The following is a 23,740-nucleotide window of genomic DNA, read 5'->3' on the forward strand; positions in this document are numbered from 1 at the left end:
TTTTACTGGAGAGTTTTGGTCCTCTCTCCTAGGCTACTGGGTATATCTGGGATATTGACAGGTGAGTTGAATTATAGGATGCAGAAGGCTAAGCTCTAGGCATGAGAACTTGGTCAGGGTCAGTTGTATCAACAAATTACTGGGCCAAGAAGCAGATTACTTCCAAAACTACCAAGAAAGTAATTATAGCTCTCAGCATATGTTAATGCCTATTTATTTTTTCTTTTTAAAATACTTATTTTTATTTATGTGCATGTTTACATGTATGTACATACGTATGTGGGAACTCAAGGAGGCCAGAGGAAGGTGTAATAGCCACCGGGGATGGAGTTACAGGCAATTGTGAGTTGCCCAATATAGCACTGAACTTGGATCCTCTGGAAGAGCAACAAGAACTCTTACCACTGAACCATCTCTCCAGTCCGTTTGTCCGTCCGTCCTTCCTTCCTTCCTTCCTTCCTTCCTTCCTTCCTTCCTTCCTTCCTTCCTTCCTCCCTTCCTTCCTTCCTCCCCTTCCTCCCTTCCTCCCCTCCCTCCCTCCCTCCCTCCCTCCCCTCCTCCCTCCCTCCCCTCCTCCCTCCCTTCCCTCCCTCCCTCCCTCCCTCCCTCCCTCCCTCCCTCCCTCCCTCCCTCCCTCCCTCCCCTCCCTCCCTCCCTTGTTTTTGCTTTTGTTTTTCAAGACAGGGTTTTTCTATGTAGCCTTGGCTGTCCAGGAACTCACTCTGTAGACCAGGCTAGCTTTGAACTCATAGAGATCTGCCTGCCTCTGCCTCCTGAGTGCTGAGATTAAAGGTGTGTGCCACCACTGCCCACATAGTGCTTATTTCTTGAAGAAATTACAGATTCCACTTTTTTTTTTCTCCTGCTTCCTTACTGTGAAGCTGAGTGTATTGGTCAGTTTTTCATATGCACAGGATCAACTGTATCTGGATAAAGGGATTTATTAGATCATTTTGTATGGTTGGAAGCTGGATAGTTCTACAGTAGCTGTTTGCAGGTTGCAGACCCAGTGGAACCAGTAACCACTCAGTCTAGGAATCCAAAAGCCCCAGAACCATAGGGATTGATGATGCAGCCTCAGTCTGGTGGATGAAGCCTCCTGGAAAGTTGCTGGTGCAGGAGTGCATTCAAAGCTGAAGACTGGAGTTCAGTGTCCATGGGTGATAGCCACAGCAAAAAGCACCCACTCACGTCAGAAAAGCTGGAGTGATAATTTATACCTGTAATCCCACCACATAGGAGACCAGGAATTGAAAGGCATCTTAGGAAACATGGGGGGTTGAGAGCACATGGGCTCACATGAGATCCTAACACCAAAACCCACGAACACCAACAGCACAAGGATAGTTGAGTGTACATGGGAGCTCTCCTTACCCGCTGCTTTTCTTTTCCTTATAGGCTCCTGCCTCCCATTCGAGTGTGGTTTTACCCTATGGTTCAATGATACACACCAGTACTCTCTGCAAATACCATCATAGGTACACCCTGTGTGTGTGTCAGGCGTTTTCTAGGTGTTTCTCAGTCAAGGGTGGCAACTAAAAATTGACCATCACACTGGGTATGAAAACCCTTTTGATAAAAATTCAGTCAGACTGTAGCACTGAGGACTAGAAGACTGTTTACACTTTGGTAGGTTTTTGAAAGGTGAACAGAGATTGGCTGCGCTGAAGCGTTGAAGCACCAGGGAAGGTCTCTCCTGATGAGAAGCACTGTGCCATGCTAGTTGCAGAATCCACTGCAGTTGCTGTGCACCCTGGTACAGGAAATGTATTTCTACAGGTTGACGTTGTTAGCCGAAGTGGGGAGAAAATTCCAGTCTCTGTATGGATAAAGAGGTTGCAGCAAGAACGTGGCTTATGCTGTGTAGTGGTTCTGGAACCCGTGGAGAGGGTCTCAGCCTGGGTTGCCTTCCAGAGTGATGTGAGTATATTTCCAAATCGCAGCTGTCTCTGCTAACACAATGCTCTCCTCTCCTTTCATAACTTAGGAAGGAAGTGCCAAAGCCAACTGGAGGTTTGCCTTGGCTATGGCCCTTACTAACTGCATGCTTGAGCAAGGAGTACAGTCCTTGATTGCTCAGATTTCCTTATCAATAAAATGGGAATAGAATCATAACTACTCAAGATTGTTCTTTCTTCTTCTTCTTCTTCTTCTTCTTCTTCTTCTTCTTCTTCTTCTTCTTATTATTATTATTATTATTATTATTATTACTATTATTATTATTATTAAAAATTTCCACCTCCTCCCATTTCCCTTCCCCATCCCCCCCCCACTTCCCCTCCCCTTCCCTCTCCAGTTCAAAGAGCAGTCAGGGTTCCCTGCCCTGTGGGAAGTCCAAGGCCCTACCCCTCCATCCAGGTCTAGGAAGGTGAGCATCCAAACAGACTAGGCTCCCACAAAGCCAGTACATGCAGTAGGATCAAAACCCAGTGCCATTGTTCTCGACTTCTCAGTCAACACTCATTGGCCGCCACATTCAGAGAGTCCGGTTTGATCACATGCTCCATCAGTCCCAGTTTAGCTGGCCTTGGTGAGCTCCCATTAGATCAGCCCCAGTGTCTTGGTGGAAATAGAAAACACTATCCTGAGTGAGGTAACCCAGACCCAAAAAGATGAATATGGTATGTACTCACTCATAAGTGAATTCTAGCCATAAATAAAGGACATTGAGCCTATAATTCATGATCCTAGAGAAGCTAAATAAGGTTAACCCAAAGAAAAACATATAGTTATCCTCCTGGATATTGGAAGTAGACAAGATTGCCAGGCAAAAATTGGGAACTTGGGGGTGGGGGTAAGGGGAGATGGGGAGAGAGAAGTGAGAAGGGGAGGATGGGGAGAGTTTGGGGGAATGGGACGATTGGGATGGAGGAAGGGTAGATATGGGAGCAGGGAAGTATATATCTTAATTAAGGGAGCCATTTGAGGGTTGACAAGAGACTGGACTCTAGACGGGTTCCCAGGTGTCCAAGGAGATGTCCCCAGCTTGTTCCTTGAGCAGCTGAAAAGAGGGTACCTGAACTGGCCCACACTGATGAATATCTTGCATATCACCAAAGAACCTTCATCTGGTGATGGATGGAGATAGAGACAGAGACCCACATTGGAGCACTGGACTGAGCTCTCAAGATTGTTCTTAAGCTTAAAGATGCTACTCTTTTAGAATAGTACTTAAACATGAACTTGGGTGTTTTTATTGAAGAGTCTGGATCAGGGCTTTTTTTTTTGTTGTTGTTTGATGTGGTATGTCCTTTTGTATATGTGTTGCTTTTATTGGTTGATGAATAAAGCTCTTTTGGCCATATAGCAGAGTAGAGCCAGGCAGGAAATCCTAACAGAGATATATAGAGAGATTGGGTGGGCAGAGGCAAACAGCTGTCAGCCGCCAAGGAAACAAGAGATATAGAAAATGAGGTAACACTACAGCCACGTGGCAATACATGGCCTAATAGAAATGGGTTCATTTAAAAGCTAGCTAGAAATATGCCTGAGCCATCAGCCAAAGAGTGTTGTAATTAATATAGTTTTTGTGTGATTATTTGGTCTGGGCAGCCAGGAGATGGAAGTGTAGTTTCTGTTTACAGTTGTTTTTTTTTTTTTTTTTTTTTTTTTTGTGAGGCAGGGTTTCTCTGTGTAGCCTTGACTGTCCTGAAACTCGCTCTGTAGACCAGGCTGGCCTTGTCTTAAACTTACAGAGATCTGCCTGCTGTTGCCTCCTGAGTTCTGGTATTAAAGCCGTACTCACTGCCCCCCCCCCCCCAGTTGACCTAGGGCTTTTGAAGAGTTCTCTAGAAAGTCACTTTGGTACAGTGAGGAAATGGTATTGTTCTTGTGAAAGCCCATGGCAAGCCTCTTGGGCTTTGACTATTGGAGCTGTGACATTGTTCTTGCATTTGGTTTATAAACACTAGAGCATATACTTCAGTGAAGTTTAAAGACAACTTCTGTGAGAAGCGCCTGTTAGAAGCATTGCTTTTTTTTCCCCAGGGAACTATCACATCATGTGACAGTCTCTTTGCTCATCTCCATGGGTTCACATCTCCAAAGGATGTAGTTGGGCAGTGTGTCACAGACTTGATTCCATCGATGCAGCTCCCTCCTCCTGGTCGACATGTCCCAAAGGTAGGTTTCTGCACTGGGTGCTGGGTCTTGAGTTCTTCGACTTGACCCTGTAAGTTGACAACAGGACCATTCTTGAATGGGGCAAAACTCCAACTCTAGTTCTCTGAGCTTAGAGGCTCAACCAACGCCTAGAGTCATGTGGTCTCCTGACTGACAAGCCTTGTCCCCTAAACCCTCTCTTTCCTGAGGGCCCAGGAGGATACTTTGATCTGTAGGGTAACCTTGTATCCCGGTTAGAGTTCTTCAAACTGAACAGATAGGATTTTATATAACTACACATGATTAGTTGGGGGAGTTGATGCTTGTGATTATGCAGCTACTTGTAAGCTGGAGACCCTCGGGTAGGCCTTGGGTGTGGCTCATCTAAGACTGAAGGTCTGAGAATCCTGAGGGCCTCTGGGGAGAGTTCCAGAAATCAAAGTTAGAGCGCCTAGAGTTCTGACATGGGGCATCCCAGCTGCAGAAGAGAAATTCCAATTGCTCCTTCCCTCATTTTTTTCTTCAGACCTTGAGTTGACTGGATGGTGCCATCCACATTGAGCGTGACACTTCCTTATTCATACTACTCAGACTCACACACCAATACCTGGAGACACCCTCACAGACACACTTAGAAATAGTGTTTGAATGACGTTAGGTATTTGTTAGTCAGCCATCACCTCCTGGAGGTGGACAGCTGTAATTCACAGGGAGTGGCAAGGAGATTGGGGTATGGTGGAAGCCTGATTCATACTGACTTCTTAAGGTCTCCACTTTTCAGCTTGTGTATGGCATTTACACAGGGTAATTGACAGTTGTGCCTTTACCTGCTGTCATTTCTGTGTCTTTAGGAATGAATTGAGCTGTTTCGGCCAGTTAGTTTTGCTTACTTTATAAGTTTTTCCCTCCCTCCCTCCCTCCCTCCCTCCCTCCCTCCCTCCCTCCCTCCCTCCCTCCCTCCCTCCGTTCCTTCTTTCCTTTCTTCCCTCCTTCCTTCTTCCTCCTCCTTCCCTTTTTTTTTTCCTAAGGAGAGGACATACAGGTGTGTCCTCTCTGGGTGTGCTTCACTAAACCCAGTCCCCTACACTGACTTTTTGTGTGTCAGATTTTCTAGTTCATGAGATGCAGGCCTGCTTGCGGTGGTTTTACTGAAGAGTCTGGTATATACCAGGCTTTTTTTGTTTTTGTGTTTTGAGACAGGATTTCTCTATGTAGCCTTGACTATTCTGGAACTCGCTCTGTAGACCAGGTTGGCCTTGAACCCACAAGAGTTGTCTTGTCCTCTGCATTCTCTAGTCTACTCTGAGGAAGTTGTCTGCAGCGTGGCAGGGCATTGTCTGGTGGCAGTGCTGTATGTAGAGCCCTTTACAACAGCTGTTGCTGACTAACTCTCAGGAAGACCTCTCACTCCCCGAGGCAGGGGTCCTGGAGATGGCAGGAGCAGACACATGTCAGCGTATTCTCAGCCCAAAGCAAGTCACCTTCCCTTGTAACAGATGGAACCTGTACAAACAAAGAGAAGTCTTTGTCTCTTCTCATTGCTGTGTTTGGTCTTGGGGTCAAGTGGGATTGGTAGAGGTGGGTGTTGTGATCTAGATACAGAGGAAGCAAGATGCATGAGAAAAGGGATCAAGCCACTTGGCTAAACGTAGATAAGAATTATGGGTTAATTTAAGTTCTGAGAGGTAGTTAGTAATAAGCCTGAACAATGGACCAATAGTTCATAATTAATTTAAGCCTCTATGTGTTTATTTGGGACTGAAGAGCTGCAGGACTGGGAGAGAGAGAAACTTCTGTCTACATTTTACTCTTTTGGCTTTTTTGGGGGGGAGGGGTCCACCATTCCATCTCCCAAATAAATCACACACAGAGGCTTATTCTTAGTTAGCCCGGCCTTAGTTTGGCTTGTTTCTTGCCAGCTTTTCTTGACTTAAATTATCCTGACTGGCTTTTGCCTCTGGACTTTTCCCTTTTCTTCTGTATATTTTACTTTCACTCTTACTCTGTGGCTGGCTGGGCAGCTTGGCCCTGTCCGCCTTCCCTTGTTCTCATTGCTTGCTTCTCTTCTTCCTCATTTCTCCTTCTTTTTATACTCTCTGCCTGCCAACCCTGCCTATCTTTGCTCTTGCCTCACTATTGGCTGTTGTTCAGGACTCATGGCCTGGGGGCTCACTATGCTCAGGACAGGGTAGATGAGCCACCAGACCTCCAACATGGTCCCTAACTTTTCATGTTTTCCAGGTAGAAAAGAAAACCTAGGTCTAGGCTCTCACCCGAAACCTGATTCATTCTGGTTAGGATCAATGCACTACAATTTTGCTTTTTTATTTTATTTTATTGGATGTAACACCTGTGTTACTCTCTATGGTACAGTTTGCACTACTGTACCATTTGTGAGCCGGGCAAGGGCCTGGCGAGTAAAGGAACACACAAGACATGCTGAATGCCATTTATTCAAGCTTAGAAAAAAATCTTATATACCTAACTGCTGCATAGTGGAAATCCTCCCAGGCAGGTAGGAAATTACCAGGCCCAAGACAGAGTAAGGCCACCAGCAGGAGCAAAAGGAGCACAGGAACAAACAGGATGGATGTTTTGCCGGAAACTGCAAACTATCCTCAATATGAGCCCCGGGAGGGGGGGGTAGAGTAGACCTGTGGGCCCTACAATTTGAGATAGGGTTTCTTTGTGTAGTCTTCACTTTCCTGGAACTCTTTCTGTAGACTAGATTGGCCTCAAACTCACAGGGATCCACCTGCCTTTACCATCCAAGTGTTAGGATTACAGTTATACCACCACCCTGCTTGGCTCTATTCAAAGTCTCCATTGGAAAATCACATGCCTTCCAAATGATAGAAGTAGACAGTATGTAATGTAAGGATTTGGTTGTATGTTGGGGGAGGGGCTGAGAAGGTAGATGGTTCCCTGAGTGGACAGTGACAACAGGAAAGCAATACCTCTAGGTTGGAGGGACAGAAGACTGGGTGTGGAACCAGGGCTGTTGTCTTAGTTGCTTTTCCTGCTACTGTGTGAAAGAGAAACTAACGAAAGCAACTTGAGAAAGAAAGGATTTATTTTAGCTTACAGTTCAAGGGTACATCTAAGGCAGCAGGAATGTGAGGCAGCTGGTCACACTGTCTCACAATCAGGAAGCAGAGAGTGATGACTGCCCACTGCTGCTCAGCTCCCTTTTTCCACCTACACAGGCCAAGGGAATGGTGCCACCCACAGTAGGTGAATCTTCCCACCTTAATCAGTACAGTCAAGAAAACTCCCCTATTGGCAGCATACCCAGAGGCCTGTCATGAAGGTGGTTCTAGATTCTGTCATGGTGACCTTAATCATCACAGCTACTCCCAAACATGGACTATACATTCGCTGAGACTAAGAGGTGCTGGAGAAACATGACAGTTCTTTCCCTTCCAAACTTGGAGCTGAGAAGGGTGCAGCCTGTGGATACTAGCAGGCTGTAGTTTGGCACAATGCCTGCTCGGGATGAGTCTGGGTCCAGTCCTCTCATTGGTTTGTGCCTTGGTCCTTTCATTATGCATCTGTTCCAGACCCTGAGTCCTCCAAGCCTGCTGCTGCTGTTCCCAGTGTTCTGAATTCTTTGAACAGGGTGGGACTGAGGGATAGTTAGAGAGAGCACCATGGATGAGGGTTGTTCCTAGCACGTATATGTGAGTGGAGCTTGGATCTGAAACATCACAGCTCAGGATTCTGTGTACATAGATAGTATTGCTGTAGTACTGAAATGGGGCTTCCCTGTCTTTCAGAGTCTCAAGATTCAAAGGTCTGTTGGGAGAGCCAGAGATGGTACCACCTTCCCTCTGAGTCTGAAGCTGAAATCCAACCCCAGTGAAGAGGCTGTAGCTGACAGTGAGGCTACATCTGAACCAGGTTACCGGGCATCTGTGTGGGTGTTCTGCACCATCAGTGGCCTCATCACTCTCCTGCCTGATGGCACAATTTATGGTGTCAACCACAGCTTTGCACTAATGTTGTTTGGTTATGGGAAGACTGAGCTCCTGGGCAAGGTAGGCTCACCTAGTTTCCCAGCTCCTTGGTACTCTGAGGAAACTGTTCTGTATGGGCTATAGAGCTTACAGGCTATCCTCATCCTATTTACAACCAACTGTTTCATATTCCTGGGCCCCACATCAGTGGCCTCTCTTGAACTGTCCTGAATTGTTCCAGAGAAGGAAGTGGGTCTTCTGCCTGGGATCTCTGTTCCCACCCAGCTGGCTCTGGTCTGGCCCATTGAACCATGTTTTGGTTACACTATGGATACTGCTGGTTCACCCATCCTGAGCATGGTTGGTGGTGGGCACTGGAGAAGGAGGGGTTCTATAACCTTCCTTTCTGAAGTTGGGATTGGACTTGGATAGACGTTTTACTCACCAGGAGACAGGCCATTACCTTTAACTTCTCCTTACCTAGACTTGTAGGGTGCAGTCTCATTGTGGCTCTGTGCAAGCCTCCAGGACAATGTTTAATGCATTCCAAGTCATGAATCAGCCTATTAGGCTAGGCTTACTAGGGAAAGGCCATTTTGTTCCACATGATGCCAACTGGGGTGACTCACTAGGTGATTGTGGAATCCTGAAGCCTTGAGAGCTTACATTCTTGGCTCTGATGCTGTTTGGAACATTAATGGGAGCATCCTGCCTCTTAAGTCTCACCTCAGCTGCAGAAGTCATGCCTCACAGCTCCCACAACCACTTATTTAGGAGGTGGATCCCAGTGGTGTTCTGAGCCCATTGGGGGGGTACATGCCTCCCAAATGCCAGAGGGGTATCATGGAGCAGCCTTGGAAAGCCACCCAGTCCTGCCAGGTGATTATGTAGGATATATAGGAGAGAATCCTACATATCTCTCCCCTGATTTTGACACCTATTGAGTGCCCACCAGGCTCACCTAGTTCCTGGGTGCAGGTACTTAACGCCCTTTAGTAAGCACCTTGATCACTTGGGGACTGCCTCCATAGCAGGGACCTCTGTCTTTTCTTGTCATTTCTACGGGGTGCTACTAGACTGTGACGCTAAAAAGAGGTTATTCTGCTTTTCAATAAAATCATAAAGAGTAACTAACCTAAAGTTTAGTTGAGTTTATTTGATTAAAAAGCAGCTAGCAGAATCCCTGGTTGACAGTGTTCTGGAGGAGTCTTACAGGTGTTGAGACCTCTTGGAGTCTTACAGGTATACAGATTTGACTCTCCTTGAGGTTAGAGTTGCTTGGATTCTTGTGGCCACAGGTGCTTTCCAGGATGGAGGCTGCATACACATTCAGAAGCAGCATCTGTGTGAGCAGCTCTTACTGTGTAATATGGTCCCTGATGGGTTCACATCGGTGTTCTTGGACCAAGAGCTGTAAGATGTTAGCTTGGCAAATACAGGGTTTCTGTTCTCAGTAAATGTGAAGTCACAGGCAAGATTTCTGCTTGGAAGACATGTAGGTATTGGTATACCTCGCCTTAGAATGTATTGTTTGCCGTTTTATTAAGCAAAATGAAAAAAACTGTGCATTATGTGTCAAGTGTCAGAGGGTGTATAGATTAGCCAAAAACATGTGACCCAAGATCTTTTCCGCTCTGAGCGCCTGAACTGTTCACATTGCCAGTGTTTTCATCCTAGAAGGATGTATTCAGTGGGTCAGAGTGGGTCCTCCTAGATTCTGAAATATCACTGCTTTGCTCTCTAGAACATCACTTTCTTGATTCCTGGTTTCTACCACTACATGGACCCTGCATATGACAGTTCTGTACAGCTGCCAGACCTTGTCAACTGCCTGGACATTGGCAGTAAGACTGGGCCTGGAGAGATGAGCTCTGATGCCCAGCAGGACTGGGAACTAGCCAGTGGAGCACACGGTAAGGCACAGCCTCCTCCACACCGTGTCTCTGTGGCTGCCCAGCCCCTTATAGGCTGGTGGCTCTGTGACAGAGAGGAGGAGAGCAGAAGTCATTGGTGACCTCTCCAGAAGCTCAAAGGTGGGCAGAGTAATGGGAGGCTCTGTCTTGTATGGCCTCTTGTTTTTCTTTCCTGGAGATGGGACAGTTGTGGGTAGGTTTTACAAGTATGTTGGCATCTAGAAGTCCTCCAAGACTGAACCACTTGTGCCTATGTCTGAGACAGAAATAGCTGGCCAAAGTCTTGTCCATTTAAAGAGAATTTATAACCAAGCCAGGTGTAGTGGCACATACTTGTAATCCCAAATTAGAGGGTTGCAGTTATTTGAGGCCATCTTAGAATACATAGAAAGACCCTATCTGGAAACAAAAAGCTGCTTTCCAGGAATCCCCATCCCCCAAATAAAATTTATATAGTTTCATGTAGTATAAGATTGAATTGTTTGATGAATAAAGCTGTTTTGACCAAAAAAAGATTGAATTGTTATAGCATATCATATTTATTTATGAATTATGCTGTATACTTATTGACTCCAATATGTTTATCCCAATAGTTTAAGGTCTTCAATGACTGGTTTGTAGAGATAGTGTAAGCAGTGAGCTTGCTATTCCCTTTGTCTCAGAATATTGGGAGGGTGTGGGACTTACAAAGCCAGTGTTTGATCTCTTGGGGGTTTCTGGGCTGTACTGGGGCCTGTGAATCTGGTGCCATGGAGTAGGAAGGATCTCTGATCTTCTAGGGAAGGGAGAGAGGTGATGAAACAGGAGCAATGTGAGGAATCAGTGCTAGCAGAAAGCAAAGCTTTTGGTGTGCTTCTGTTGTACATGCTAAGTGTAGGCTGAGTATTTGAGGTTTTGATAAACAGAGTGCTTGGAATAGAAAACTCTCTTGATTTTGCTGTTAGATCCAAGGGTAGACGTGACGTTGGCCCATGACCACGTGCTATCACAAGATGAGCCCTTGAAAATGATGGGAGGACAAGTCTCCCTTAGGACTCAGACACGGTTGGAAACCGAATGCCAGATACTTCCTTCTTATTCGTCTCAAACCTCCCTGGGGTAAGTGCTTTCGTGGGAGGTTGCAAGTTTACCAGACACCTGGTTAGGGAATATCCAAGTTATGGGTAATAATGACAGCGATGACTAATTTGTACTGGTCACCTACTCTGTCTGTATACACTAGTGCCTTTTCCTGTTGCTTGACTGAGTCCTTACAACCCCTGTGAGAGAGTACCCATGATGTTATTCTCCTCTTATGGGCAAGGAGGCAGCCTGTTGAGAAGTCAAGAAAATGTTAAAAGATAGAAATTTAGAACTTTGAAAATCATTTAAAACCATTCTCTTCATATATTTTAAAATAACGTTATTAATTTTGAATAAAGAGAATTTATATTGGAAAACTTTGTAGAAATAAAAATTCATTTGTCTGTCACCATAGCATTTTAATGTGTCTAATGATGTTCTAAGAGCTGGATAAGTGTCCATCACATGTACAGTTAGTTCCTGCAGAGGTTCATTCACTTATTCTTTCATCTGTTTGTGTACTCATTTACTCTTAACTCAACAAACTTGTAGAAGACTTAAGGTCTCATCCCCAAAGGTTGCAGTGTACTCAGGAAGGTAAGCTTCCATTGTCAGATGTCTAAAAGTCAGGACTTGTTAGGGAAGGGAGCGAGTGAAGTGTGTGTTCTGAGGAACTGATGCCGAAGCTGAGTTAGTTGTTACATGGTAAGCCAGGTGCTCAAACAAAACAAAACAAGACAAAAAGCCCCAGGTGAAATACTTGGTCAGTAATTGGGGTTCTTGGCTCTCTAGAAGCCAGCCCTTGGTGCTCCCTGGCAAGAGGACTTGAGGTTCCTGGGGCAGCTCTGGACATAATTCCCAGTAGCCTTATGTGAACCTCTGCTGGTAGGAAAAGAGGAGGGGCTCGTAGCTCCAAAGGGTCACTTGAAAACCTCTCTCTGTACCTTTCCATTTAGTGACAGGTGATACTTGATTGCCAGGGGCAGCGTGCAGGTTTGTCATTCTAAAAATTAGGGATTCTAAGTCTCCAACCCCCAAACTTGATGCTAGCACTGTGTTAATGGTCAAATCATTGCCGGACTGATGAGATGCAATGGTAGCCTTCCACTGTCCCTTGCAATGCAGGATTTAGAGGCCATGCTGTAGGGAAAAGATCATGTCCCCAATCTACCAGTTTTTCTAGCAAGTGTGACCTGTGACCTTCCTAAAATTTCAGAGTCTATCTTTCAGGGTTTGCGATAGAAAGGGAACAGGTGTGACAGTAGAGAGGAAAACAAATACTGGGACCCACCAGCATTTGGAGACCCTAAGAGGGTGAATACCACACCCAGGGCTGTCCAGACTTCTTGGCAAGGTCTTAATGAGGCACTTCTGGTGTGCACCCCCTGTGCCTTCATCCTTAGAATGACCCTGTAATCTGTTCCTGGAGAGTGCTAGGCTCACCAGGGAGGGGAGAGGTGGATAGATACAATCCTTTCTTGCTTTTCTCTGCAGACCTTTTTATCTCTGCATCTTTGCATTTGCTTTTAGGACTCCACCCACAAAATCCACTGTGACACTTCTCTAAGCTCCCCCACCTTTTAGTTTTTTTGTTTGAGACAGGGTTTCTCTGTAACTTTGGAGCCTGTCCTGGAACTCACTCTGTAGATCAGGCTGGCACAGAACTCAAAGAGATATGCCTGCCTCTGCCTCCTGAGTACTGGGATTAAAGGTGTGCGCCCCCATCTTTATGGACTTCTGTCATACAATTTGTGGGGACCCGCAATTCAAGACCATATAGTATATCTTGATTACCAGGTATTTGACCTTAGTCATGGTTGATGTGAACAGACACTATGAAGAATGGGCTGGTGGAGGTAGATCATCCTGCCTGGACTGCGTGCTTAGCAATTTCCTCACTTCTTGCGCAGCTTCTTCACACGACGTGTGCTCACCCTCGCCCTGTTGAGTAAAGGTCTTTCACCTTGCTCCGTACCTCAGCTCCTGAATGCATTACTTTGTCAGCGTTCTCTGAGCTGCCTCCCCAGTCTCTGTGCAGCTAGATGTTAGATGGTGTTGAGACCCAGCCTGCCGTCATGGGGTTTATTAAACACTCTGAAATCCATTTCAGTAGCTTTCTTTGATTCATTCTTGGTAAATGTAGATTTATATGAATAATGTTTAAGAGTAGATATTTTAATTTTTACCTTTGTTATAAAATTGAGAGACTTTCTGCTATAAATTTATCATGCTAAATGCATTGTACTTGTCTCTCATAAAGGGAAAGTCAGTGTGATCTCTCATTACCACTAGTGACTCATCCAAATTCCTGTCTCCAGGGTGGACAGCAACCCAGTTTATGGTGAGCATTCATTGCCCACAGACCATCAAAGCATTCCAAAGAGAAACCTGCTGCCTCATGATGCACAATTGCTGTCTACGAACCAGCCAGACACTCTAGAAGTATCCCCACCAGTCCTTAATGAACATTTATTGTCTGAGATTCAGAAAAATACCTCAGAAGAAAGCCCACTAACCCACAGGAAATGCCTATTGCCTAAGGCCCAGCAAGACACCACAAAAGGAAGCCCGCCAGTCCATGATGAGCAGTTACTGCCTACAGACCAGCATATCAATGTCTTGGGGAAGGAGAATCCTTCCACAGCAGAGAGCTATAGACAGGGTCTTTTAGAAGAAAGCAGGTCCAAACCAAATGATGCAAAATTGCTTGTTTCCTGTGAAGTTTCTGAGCCACTAGTCCCAGCTAAGAACAGGAGCAGCAACATGGACGTGTGTAGTCTACATCAGGAAGCTCAGCTGGAACTGATGGGCGTTAGCAGTCCCAGTAGTCCAAAGCACTGGGCTGATGCCACCATGCCTGAGCCCCACACTACAGGGCAGCTAGCAGGAGGTGGCTTCCTGACACACTGCCCACAGTATAGGAGTGAGTGGATCTTACAGCAGCGAGGCCAGGACTTGGCTCCCAGCCCCTCTGGAATGGCATGTGTTTTGCTTGGGACACCCACTCTGGATGAACCATGGCCAGGAATGAGAAATGACCGAGAAGAGCTGCAGACTTGCTTGATTAAGGAGCAGTTGTCCAAGTCGAGCTTTGGGGGAGCTCTGGGCATCTCCTGTGTGGAGCTTGTCCCTGCAGAACATCCTCCTTTCACTGCCCCTGTGTCCTTCTGTGATCTGGGAGGCCGAGACCTGCATGCTAGCCGCTCAGGCAGCTCCTCAGCCTGCTATGCCTTGGCCACCGACCTCCCTGGTGTCCTGGAGGCAGTGGAAGCCCAGGAGACTAATGTGAATTCTTATTCCTGGAACCTCAGGGAGCTCTTTCTCAATGATCAGACAGACAGAACTCCATCACATTGTTCCTGTACCACGTCTGAACTCAGCGAGACACCTTCTCCTTCAGTGGTGGGCTCAGATTTAGATGTGGGTGCTTTGCACAGGCAGAGTTCAGATATTCTAGGTGACCGAGAGATGTTGCTCCTCACTGGCACCTATTTTGACCTTGGTGAAGGCCAACAGTTCCAGGAGGTGGACGCAGGACATAATCGAGCAGAACTGTCTGACATCTCTTTGGTGTCCTCTGAACACTATGAAACCAGTGACATAGAAAGCCCAGACTGTGGCCCTCCTGTACCAGATCATCCCAGTACTGATGGTATGTGCCTATCAGCAGAGAAGCCCAAGCTGAGTGTCCAGATCACTTCCACTCCTGTGGCACCTGGGGCCCCCACCCTACAGCCGGATATCCAGGAGGGCGTCTACTCTGGAAGCTGCTACCACCGAGATGGCTTACGACTGAGTATGTTCTGGGGAAGAGGCTTTTTCAGTCACAGCAATGTTAAATGAGGTCATTGGAGGGATTGGCAGAGCGCTGTACTCCCTCACCTCCCTGCCTTTCAGGTATACAGTTTGAAGTGAAGCGAGTGGAGCTCCAGGGCTCCGCAACCCTGTTCTGCTGCTGGCTAGTGAAGGACCTCTTACATAGCCACCGGGACTCAACCACCCGAACCCGCCTGTTCCTTGCCAGCCTGCCGAGTTCTACCCACTCCATGCCTGAACTCTCTGGATCCGGCTTTGGAGAGGTTGGTATCTGTGGTCAGCTCACTCCTCTGTTCACTTTCTTCTGTGCTGCAGGTTTCCCAGGTGCCTTTTCTGCCCTTTTGGCTGAACTGGGTGGAGGGTCTGTCTGTCTTTAACATTGTCTTCTAGTACCAGTGTAAAAGTGTAAAGCAAATGCAGGGCTTTGAATGAATATATGCCTTGTGCAGTGGAATGTAGGTGCATTTAGACAAATCAGTTTGGGTTGGTGAGTGGACGCTGTCACAGGGCTCCATAGGTTTTCAGACTAGGCCCCTGTGAGCACAGGAGATAAGAACAGCATGGATGTCAGTGCTGTTGATGGAGATGAGGTGGCTTGTGATCTCCCAGACCTTTCTTTGTCTCTATAGATGCTCAGAGCCAAACCTTGGTTTGAGGAATCCCCAACACCCGCAGAGCTGGAGGGGCTGGCGGCCTGTGAGGGCGAATACTCCCATAAGTATAACACCATCAGCCCACTTGGAAGTGGGGCCTTTGGCTTTGTGTGGACTGCAGTGGAGAAGGAGCACAACAAAGAGGTGCTTGGGTTCATGTGGGGATGGCTCTACTGGAGGGTCCTGATCCATAGCTCTGAGACTTGTAATGGAGGAGGAGGGACCAGGATATGGGTGCTTTCTGGATATAGGTGGAAGCTTCTACAATACACATTCACTCCAGAATAGCCCTGTTGAGTTTTGCATTCAGACCTTGCTTTCTTGCATGCTCTTGGACCCTGGCCAGGCCTTTTCTGTGTTGTTACTTCCTTTCTTCTGAACTCTCTTATACTATTTTTCTACTGTTCACATGGCATGCTGTTGCCTCATGAGCATATAAACTTGCTTTTAAAACCAAACTCAGGACCTCCTCAATTCAACTGGAAAAAGAAGCAAGTTAGCTAATAAACACAGGGTCTACCCAAAATTTCTTATGATAGCTCTTATGATATCTCTCAGCTGGGTTTGTACTTCATTCCTCTTGGGTGCCAGACATTCTTTTAGGTATACTGATTCCTCCAGCTGGCCTCCCTCTCCAGTATTGAGGGTCATTCCTATGCATTCCTCTTGAACCCAAGCCTTGGAACTCATTGTCCTTTGCTCCCAAATCCCACTGGTATTTGTGATTTTAGTTCCAACCCTCCTACTCAGAAGCAGCCTCCACTCCTTGCTATGATACTGTCACCAGGCATGGACCACTAGCAGATCCTGGAGTATTGCCACAGAGTTCTTTCGTATCACTTGTTCCTGGAATGTACCAAAGAGCTGTGTCTGAGTTGCCGTTTCATAGTCTTTCTGGGTCTAGTAATTTTCAGAGGATATTTTAGAATTTTCTTCTCCATAGCATGGCAGTTTTGTCTTTCCTTTCTCTGGTTCACTTTTCATCCTTTCTCCTTCCTGTCACATTGGCTAGGGCCCTGGAACAGTGTTACTTAACAATTACGTCACTGTGGTAGGTACCTTTCATTTCCCAATGAGCACATATTATTTGAAGATATTACATTTTATTATTCGTCCAGCTGGGTTGGTAATTTTTTTACATCATTTATTTATTTGAGTGAATGAGAGAGAGAGAGAGAGAGAGAGAGAGAGAGAGAGAGAGAGAGAATGTGTACATGCACAAGGTCAGTGAAAACTTACAGGAGTTGGTTCTCTTCTTTCACCATATGGGTACTGGGGATCAAATTCAGGTGGTCCTTTACCCACTGAGCCATCTCACTGGTCCCTGAATTTTTTTTTTTTTTTTTTTTTAAAGAATGAGTTTGAGGGGCTAGAGAGATAGCTCAGTGGTTAAGAGCATTGGCTGCTCTTCCAGAGGACCTGAGTTTAATTCCTAGCACCCACATGGCGGCTCACAACTGTCTATAACTCCAGTTCCAGAGAATCCAGTGCCCCACACGGATATACATGCAGGCAGAACAACAAACATTAAAAAATTTTTTAAAAAATCATGTCGGATGGAGGTGCACACCTTCAATCCTAGCACTTGGGAAGCAGAGGCCGGTGAACCTCTGTGCGTTCGAGGCCAGCCTGGTCTACAAGAGCTAGTTCCAGGACAGGTAGGATTGTTACACAGAAAAAAACCTGTCTCAAAAACAAAAATAAATAAGTAAAAAATCATCACAAAATTGGGTGGACAACTATTGAGTGATGTCTTTCCAGCGCTTATTGACATGGTTGTACTCCTGTTTCCTGCAACATAATGATAACAATGGATTTTCTTGTGCTCCTGGATTCCAACTTAGCTGTGTATAATATTTTTCAATGCATTGCTGGCTTTGATTAACTGTTGTATTATTTATTTTTATTTAAAAACTCTTGATTATAGGCCAGGCATGGTGGCACATGCCTTTAATCCCAGCACTCAGGAGTCAGATGCAGGTGGATTTCTGTGAGTTTGAGGCCTGCCTGCTCTACATAGAAAGACCTGTCTTAAAATTTTTAAAATTATTATTGTATGTATATGTATAAGTGCATGCTACACAGTGGATGTGGAGGCAAGAGGACTGAGTTGATTTTCTGCTTCCGCTGTCTGGGTTCTAGGGATTGAACTCAGGTTTTATCAGTCTTGGCAACAAGCGCCTTTACTTGCTGAGCCATCTTGGCAGCCCTAAAATTGATGATCCCCTATTCACTTGGTATCCTGAAGATTTGCTGAACTCCTTGCATAAACTTTTTGTGAGATAGGTTCATTTTATTACATTTTTGCACATGTACATGTGGTGTACATGCCTGTATGTATCATGCATGCTCATGTGTATGCATACAGTGTGGAGGTCCAGGTTTTATGTTGTGACTCTCAATCACTCTCCACCTTACTGAGGCAGGGCCACTCAGTTGAACCCAGAGTTTGCCAATGTAGCTAGTTTAGCTAGTCAGTTTGTGCTCGGATTTCTTGTCTTCATCTAATGAGAGCTGGGCAGGCCACCATGGTCATGAGGTTCTAAACTTTAGTTAGTTCCCACACTTGTGTATCAGACCCTTTAACCGCTGTGCCATTTTCCCAGCTTCAATTTCTCTATTGAATATGAATACCAGACCATTCCTTTTTTTGTTTTTTATTTTAAACTTGTAATGCTTGTCTTTATTTTGTTCCTTATATTTTGAAAGTGAAAAGAAATAGTATTGAGTCAGTTCCTTTTTTATGTTTTTAAATATCTGTTCTATATATTTACAAGCCTTAAGATTGCTCTAACGATTTCAGTGGTATTCAGGGTATTTCCAAGGTAGCACTTTTTTTGAACAATTCTTGGATTTTTCTAGTCCACAGTACTTCCTTCTGTTCCGAGGTTATGTATGTTTTGATTACTAGTGTGATTTTTAACTTTTCAAAGTTATTTCTGACCTGGGTACCAAAGAATAGTCTTAAGAAATAGTGCTGGTAGCTGTTAGTCCAGACTTGAAGATTTATTTTAATAAAAGTCTTTATTTTTTGTTTTTAATCAATCTCCTCTCTTATTTCTGTGACACTCACTTCAGGCATGTGTGGTAGGTAGCCCTTGGAGATTGCCTGCCTTTTTCGTCATCTTTCTCTGTGCAGGTGGATGGGCAATAGGCATGTCTATTTAGGATGTCTGAAGCAGACCACCTGCTGGCGGTTGACCGCTCTTCCTGGGCACTGAGCCCTCTCTTCTCAATTCCTCAGTACCCTACATCTTCCTCCTTCCTTGTCATCTTTAGAGTCTGTCTGCTTCACCCAAACTAGATCTCTTCTCACTTGATCAGGTGGAGGATAGTTGTGTAGCGTGGAGACTTCAGACTGCTGCTGCTCCTCCTGCACACTTGCTTGGCTTCCTACAGGTCTGGGCCCTTGCTGGCTCTTGTTCCAGCTTTCCTCCCTTGCGCCTGCCCACTTCGTGCCTCATCATTTCTTTTTTTCTGGGCACTCATCATTCCGTAGTACATGATACAATTTACTGTCTACTTCTCAGTAGAGGATCAGCTCCTTGGAACATGACAGTGTCTCTCACTGATACACAGAAAGACCCTGCTGGAATTTTTACCCAGGGCTGCTTTATCTGTGTACCTAACATTCCACATAGTAGCCCATCTGCTGAGTGGCAAGCATGTCTTGTAGTGAATGACATGCACTGTTTCTTCTTTACAGTGGAACTTAGTCCCGTTACACCTGGTAACTGAATGCTGCCTGCTGTTGCCCGGTGGTGTTTCTTGTGTTCACCACAGCCGTCAGGCTTGAGGGACTCCCTGGTTAATCTCAACATCAGGACTGACACTTGTCTACCAGTGACAGTTTTCTTTATTTTCTCTACTTTTTAGATTTATTTCATTCTCTTGGGTGTGATATAGAGTATTGTGGGAACACTTGCTGTTAAGACTTCTTTTCTCCAGCAGTGAGCATTGCTCCTCAGGCCCTCCAGGGATCCCCATCTGTCCCATCTTGCCCATAATAGGCAGGTAGAAATTACCGGCATTTCTGTTTGGCTGCTGCCTTCTCCCTGTCTCCTGTTGCAGGGACTTTCTACAGGGACTTGTTCTTTCATGACTGTGGTCTTAGGGGAGGGAGAAAAGTGTAAGCCAGTAGTGAGCACCAGGTTTAACAGATGATAGAGATATGCTCTCCTTCTCCTGTATAGGTGGTGGTGAAGTTTATTAAGAAGGAGAAGGTTTTGGAAGATTGTTGGATTGATGATCCCAAACTTGGAAAAGTTACTTTGGAGATTGCAATTCTGTCCAAGGTGGAACATGCCAACATAATCAAGGTAGGTGGTGGTCTGTGTGCTGACACCCTCATGTTATAACTAACATTAATTTGTTGATTGGAGGTATTTCCAAACAAAACTAGACCCTGTCTTGTCTCTTTCAGGTTCTGGATATATTTGAAAACCAAGGGTTCTTCCAACTAGTGATGGAAAAACATGGCTCTGGCCTGGACCTCTTTGCTTTCATTGACCGCCATCCCTGCTTGGATGAGCCCCTGGCGAGTTACATCTTTCGACAAGTGAGAGTGGGCCAGGGCTGTGTGGGTGGATGTGGGGTTGGGTAATTGAATCCTATGCCTGCAAGGGTCAGTGGCATGTAGTAAGTCTCCTCAGTGAGCCAGTGTTAGCCTTCAGCCTTGGGGTTTATGAGGTAAGATGCATACTTTGAAGAGAGAGTTGTATGACTGAAGTAGACAAAGTGAAGTTGGAAGGAATTATCGGGGAAGTGTATTTTAGTGATTAAAGTTTATTCATATCTGCATATTGTTTTTGTGCCAGTCACAAACATTAAACAACAAAGAGATCATGCTGGTTCTGAGCCCTGTGCCTTTGATCTGAATCTGTGTCCTTACCAATCATGAGACTTGTGTGTAGCCTTAACCACCTAATGTGTGCAGTTGAAAACACTGATGACTGCATGAAAAGACTGTTGGGATTAAATCAGAGATCACGTAAAGAAGCATGAAGATTGCAATTTGAGCTATCCCATGTTACAAAGTTTGTCTTGATCTGTTTTGTATTGAAATGTGTGTGAATCTTTGCTCACTTGCTGTTTCATAGGCATGGAAAAGTGATCAGCAAATCTGGAAGGCATCTGAGAACAAGAGGAAAGGAGGGCAAAGACAGTGACTCTTGTTTTGAGTAGCTAGAAGGCAGTGGCTCCTGTCGGTGCTCCCAGAAATGTGTGGATCATTTATACTTGTCCTTTAGTTAGTTCCTGAAAGGATGCGATTTGTAGTGAAAGCTTCTCTAATTTATAGTTCTTGAGTGTAGTGAGCTCCTCAAAGCTATTTTGGTTTCGGAAAGTTTCTCGGACTCTGCGCTGTTTGGCCACTGTGGTTGCCAAAAGACTGCCCCACCCCTACTCTCACACTTCTTTTTTTTAAGTTTGTTTGTTTTTATTTTTTCTGTGCATTGGTGTTTTGCCGTGGGTGTTGGGTCTCCTGGAACTGGAATTACAGTCATGAGCTGTCATGTGTGTCATATGGGTGCTGGGAATTGAACCCAGGCCCTCTGGAAGAGCAGTCAGTGCTCTTAACCACTGAACCATCTCTCCAGCCCACGTTCTTTTTTGTTGTTGTTTCTGTTTTTTTATTTTTTGTTGTTGTTGTTGTTTTGTTTTGTTTTCAAAACAGGGTTTCTCTGTAGCTTTTTGGTTTCTGTCCTGAAACTAGCTCTTGTAGACCAGGCTGGCCTTGAATTCACAGAGATCAGCCTGCCTCTGCCTCCAGAGTGCTGGGATTAAAGGTGTGTGTTACCACGGCCTGAGTAGCCACACTCTTACACTACTTTTTGTAAGATTATACATTTTTTTTTCCTTCCTTCCTTCCTTCCTTCCTTCCTTCCTTCCTTCCTTCCTTCCTTCCTTCCTTCCTTCCTTCCTTCCTTCCTTCCTTCCTTCCTATTATCTATCTGTTTATCATCCGTCCATCCATCAGCACTGCTACTTGGGGATCAGCACCGTGGGTAGCTATATGGATACAGCAGAGCTGGGACTTGTGGAAAGGAAGAATGAGCTCGGTACAATTTAGTTATAGTTGTTTTATAGTCTTGTTAAAAACATGGCTTCTAGCTGGGCGGTGGTGGCGCACACCTTTAATCCCAGCACTCGGGAGGCAGAGGCAGGCGGATCTCTGTGAGTTTGAGGCCAGCCTGGTATACAAGAGCTAGTTCCAGGACAGCCAGAGCTGTTACACAGAAAAACGCTGTCTGTCTCAAAAAATCAAAAAAAAAAAAAAGTTTTCTGACTAAATGTACAGTACATACCTATAATTTCAGTACTCCTGATGCTATAGCAGGAGGATAGAGAATTCAAGGCCACTCTGGTCTACATAGCAAGATTCTCCCCTGACCCAAGTCTCCTGTTTGGATTCTAGCATGTATGTGTCTATGTATGCATGCATGTATGTTAATATGTTAATGAATGTTCAAATATATGCATACATGTAATCATAAATCTATATGTGTAAATATACAGGCAAGTGTTTATAATGTGTACTTTATTTTTTAATTGATTGAGCTTAGTTGACATGCCATTAACTATTTTTCTGATTCAAACATTTTTCATTTGGAAGTATAAAATTGTCTCCAAAGATGAAAATGATTGATGTCCAAGAAATCACTAAATTGATTGCTCTAGTTGGTATCCAAATTGTGGTGCAAATATTCTTACTGAAGCCACAGGAAGCTTGCTTAGCAGACCTCCACTGTAAAGATACAGCATGCCTGGGCAGATGTGTGTTAAAATGCCTGCCTTCCAGAGGCAGAGTGCTTATATACAACCTGCTTCCTGTGGAGCCACTTACTTCACATAGAGGTAGGTGTGCTGACTGGGGAACACAGCACACAGAGGATTATCTGTCCTACTTTGACTTTAAACTGCTGTGCAAAACACTTTCCTTCCCTGTGAGCTGTGGTATCCACCATAGTGCATGGGTACTTTGCATGTGATACTGACCAACAGTGATCCCTCAGTGGCCTACATTTTTCTAAGTACCTACTTGTGGCCTTTCTCCTGATATGGTTATAGGGCAAGTGCCTGCTGGGAGGCTCTTTTGGGTCAGTAATAACAGAGATGTCATGAGGGATGAGGTATTTGCTGTTGCTTGCTGGCCTGTGCTAGTCACAGTGATGGACTCACAGAACAGCTGTGCCTCCTGTATATGCAGAACCATATCTCCAGCACCCAAGACTATGCACTGGAGAATGGTTTTTTCCTTTGCTGTTGTTTTAATTTTTTCTTCCTAATATCTATTGTAAATGCCTTTTGCTTGAATTGCTTTTGAAGTATTCTCCTGGCTTCTGATTCCAGCTGGTGTCTGCTGTAGGATACCTGCGCTCCAAAGGCATCATCCACAGAGACATCAAGGATGAGAACATTGTGATCGCCGAGGACTTCACAATTAAGTTGATTGATTTTGGCTCAGCTGCCTACTTAGAGAGAGGCAAACTATTTTATACTTTTTGTGGGACCATCGAGTACTGTGCACCTGAAGTTCTCATGGGAAATCCGTACGTATCACATGATCCTGGAGTTTACCCTCCTCCTGTCTTGCATTGTGCCCATGAATATTGTGATTTTATGAAGAAGTGGTTTCAGTTTGGGGTGCTTTATTGAGTAACGAGGGTATTGTTCTGGAAAATCAGTGTGCAATAGGCAGGAAGCTGGACGATGGACAATAGGGGTCGATTCCACCATTTCAACTTTTGATTGGAATTTGATGATACAGAAAGTTAGAAAAATACAAGATAAAGAGGAAGGTCTCAAAAACTGGAATGCTCTGAGTGACTCCTATAACTTGCTGTACTTATTGAATAACAGGAATAATCGTTACTTCAAGGTGTTATCTATCTGTTTGTATAACAGTGGGTTTCTTTATGTAACAGCCCTGCTATCCTGGAACTCATTCTGTAGATCAGGCTGGCCTTGAATTCACAGAGATCCTCCTGCCTCTGCCTCCTGAGTCTGGGATTAAAGGCATTCACCACCACCGTCCAGGTTATTTTTATTTTGTTCATTCATTCATTTATTTATTTACTTATTGGTTTTTCGAGACAGGGTTTTTCTGTAGCTTTGGAGCCTGGAACTAGCTCTTGTAGGCCTGTCTGGCCTGGCGCTCACAGAGATTCACCTGCCTCTACCTCCTGAGGGCTGGGATTAAAGGCATGCAACACCACTGCCCAGCTTTATTTTTATTTAT

The 23,740-nt window shown here is 45.1% G+C and overlaps 1 protein-coding gene across 1 annotated transcript in view; it reads left to right on the forward strand.

Moving 5' to 3' along the window:
• Positions 1-23,740, forward strand: part of Pask (PAS domain containing serine/threonine kinase) — a 40,556-nt gene that overhangs the window by 6,338 nt on the left and 10,478 nt on the right. The window contains exons 5-15 of the mRNA XM_057763007.1: positions 1,780-1,920; positions 3,988-4,122; positions 7,878-8,138; positions 9,802-9,970; positions 10,915-11,068; positions 13,351-14,828; positions 14,930-15,111; positions 15,478-15,645; positions 19,695-19,820; positions 19,925-20,059; positions 22,852-23,051. Of these exons, the coding sequence (XP_057618990.1) occupies positions 1,780-1,920; positions 3,988-4,122; positions 7,878-8,138; positions 9,802-9,970; positions 10,915-11,068; positions 13,351-14,828; positions 14,930-15,111; positions 15,478-15,645; positions 19,695-19,820; positions 19,925-20,059; positions 22,852-23,051 (3,149 nt within the window). The remainder of the gene's footprint in view (positions 1-1,779; positions 1,921-3,987; positions 4,123-7,877; positions 8,139-9,801; positions 9,971-10,914; positions 11,069-13,350; positions 14,829-14,929; positions 15,112-15,477; positions 15,646-19,694; positions 19,821-19,924; positions 20,060-22,851; positions 23,052-23,740) is intronic.

This window comes from Chionomys nivalis, chromosome 2 (assembly GCF_950005125.1).
Source record: "Chionomys nivalis chromosome 2, mChiNiv1.1, whole genome shotgun sequence".
Classification (NCBI taxonomy): domain Eukaryota; kingdom Metazoa; phylum Chordata; class Mammalia; order Rodentia; family Cricetidae; genus Chionomys; species Chionomys nivalis.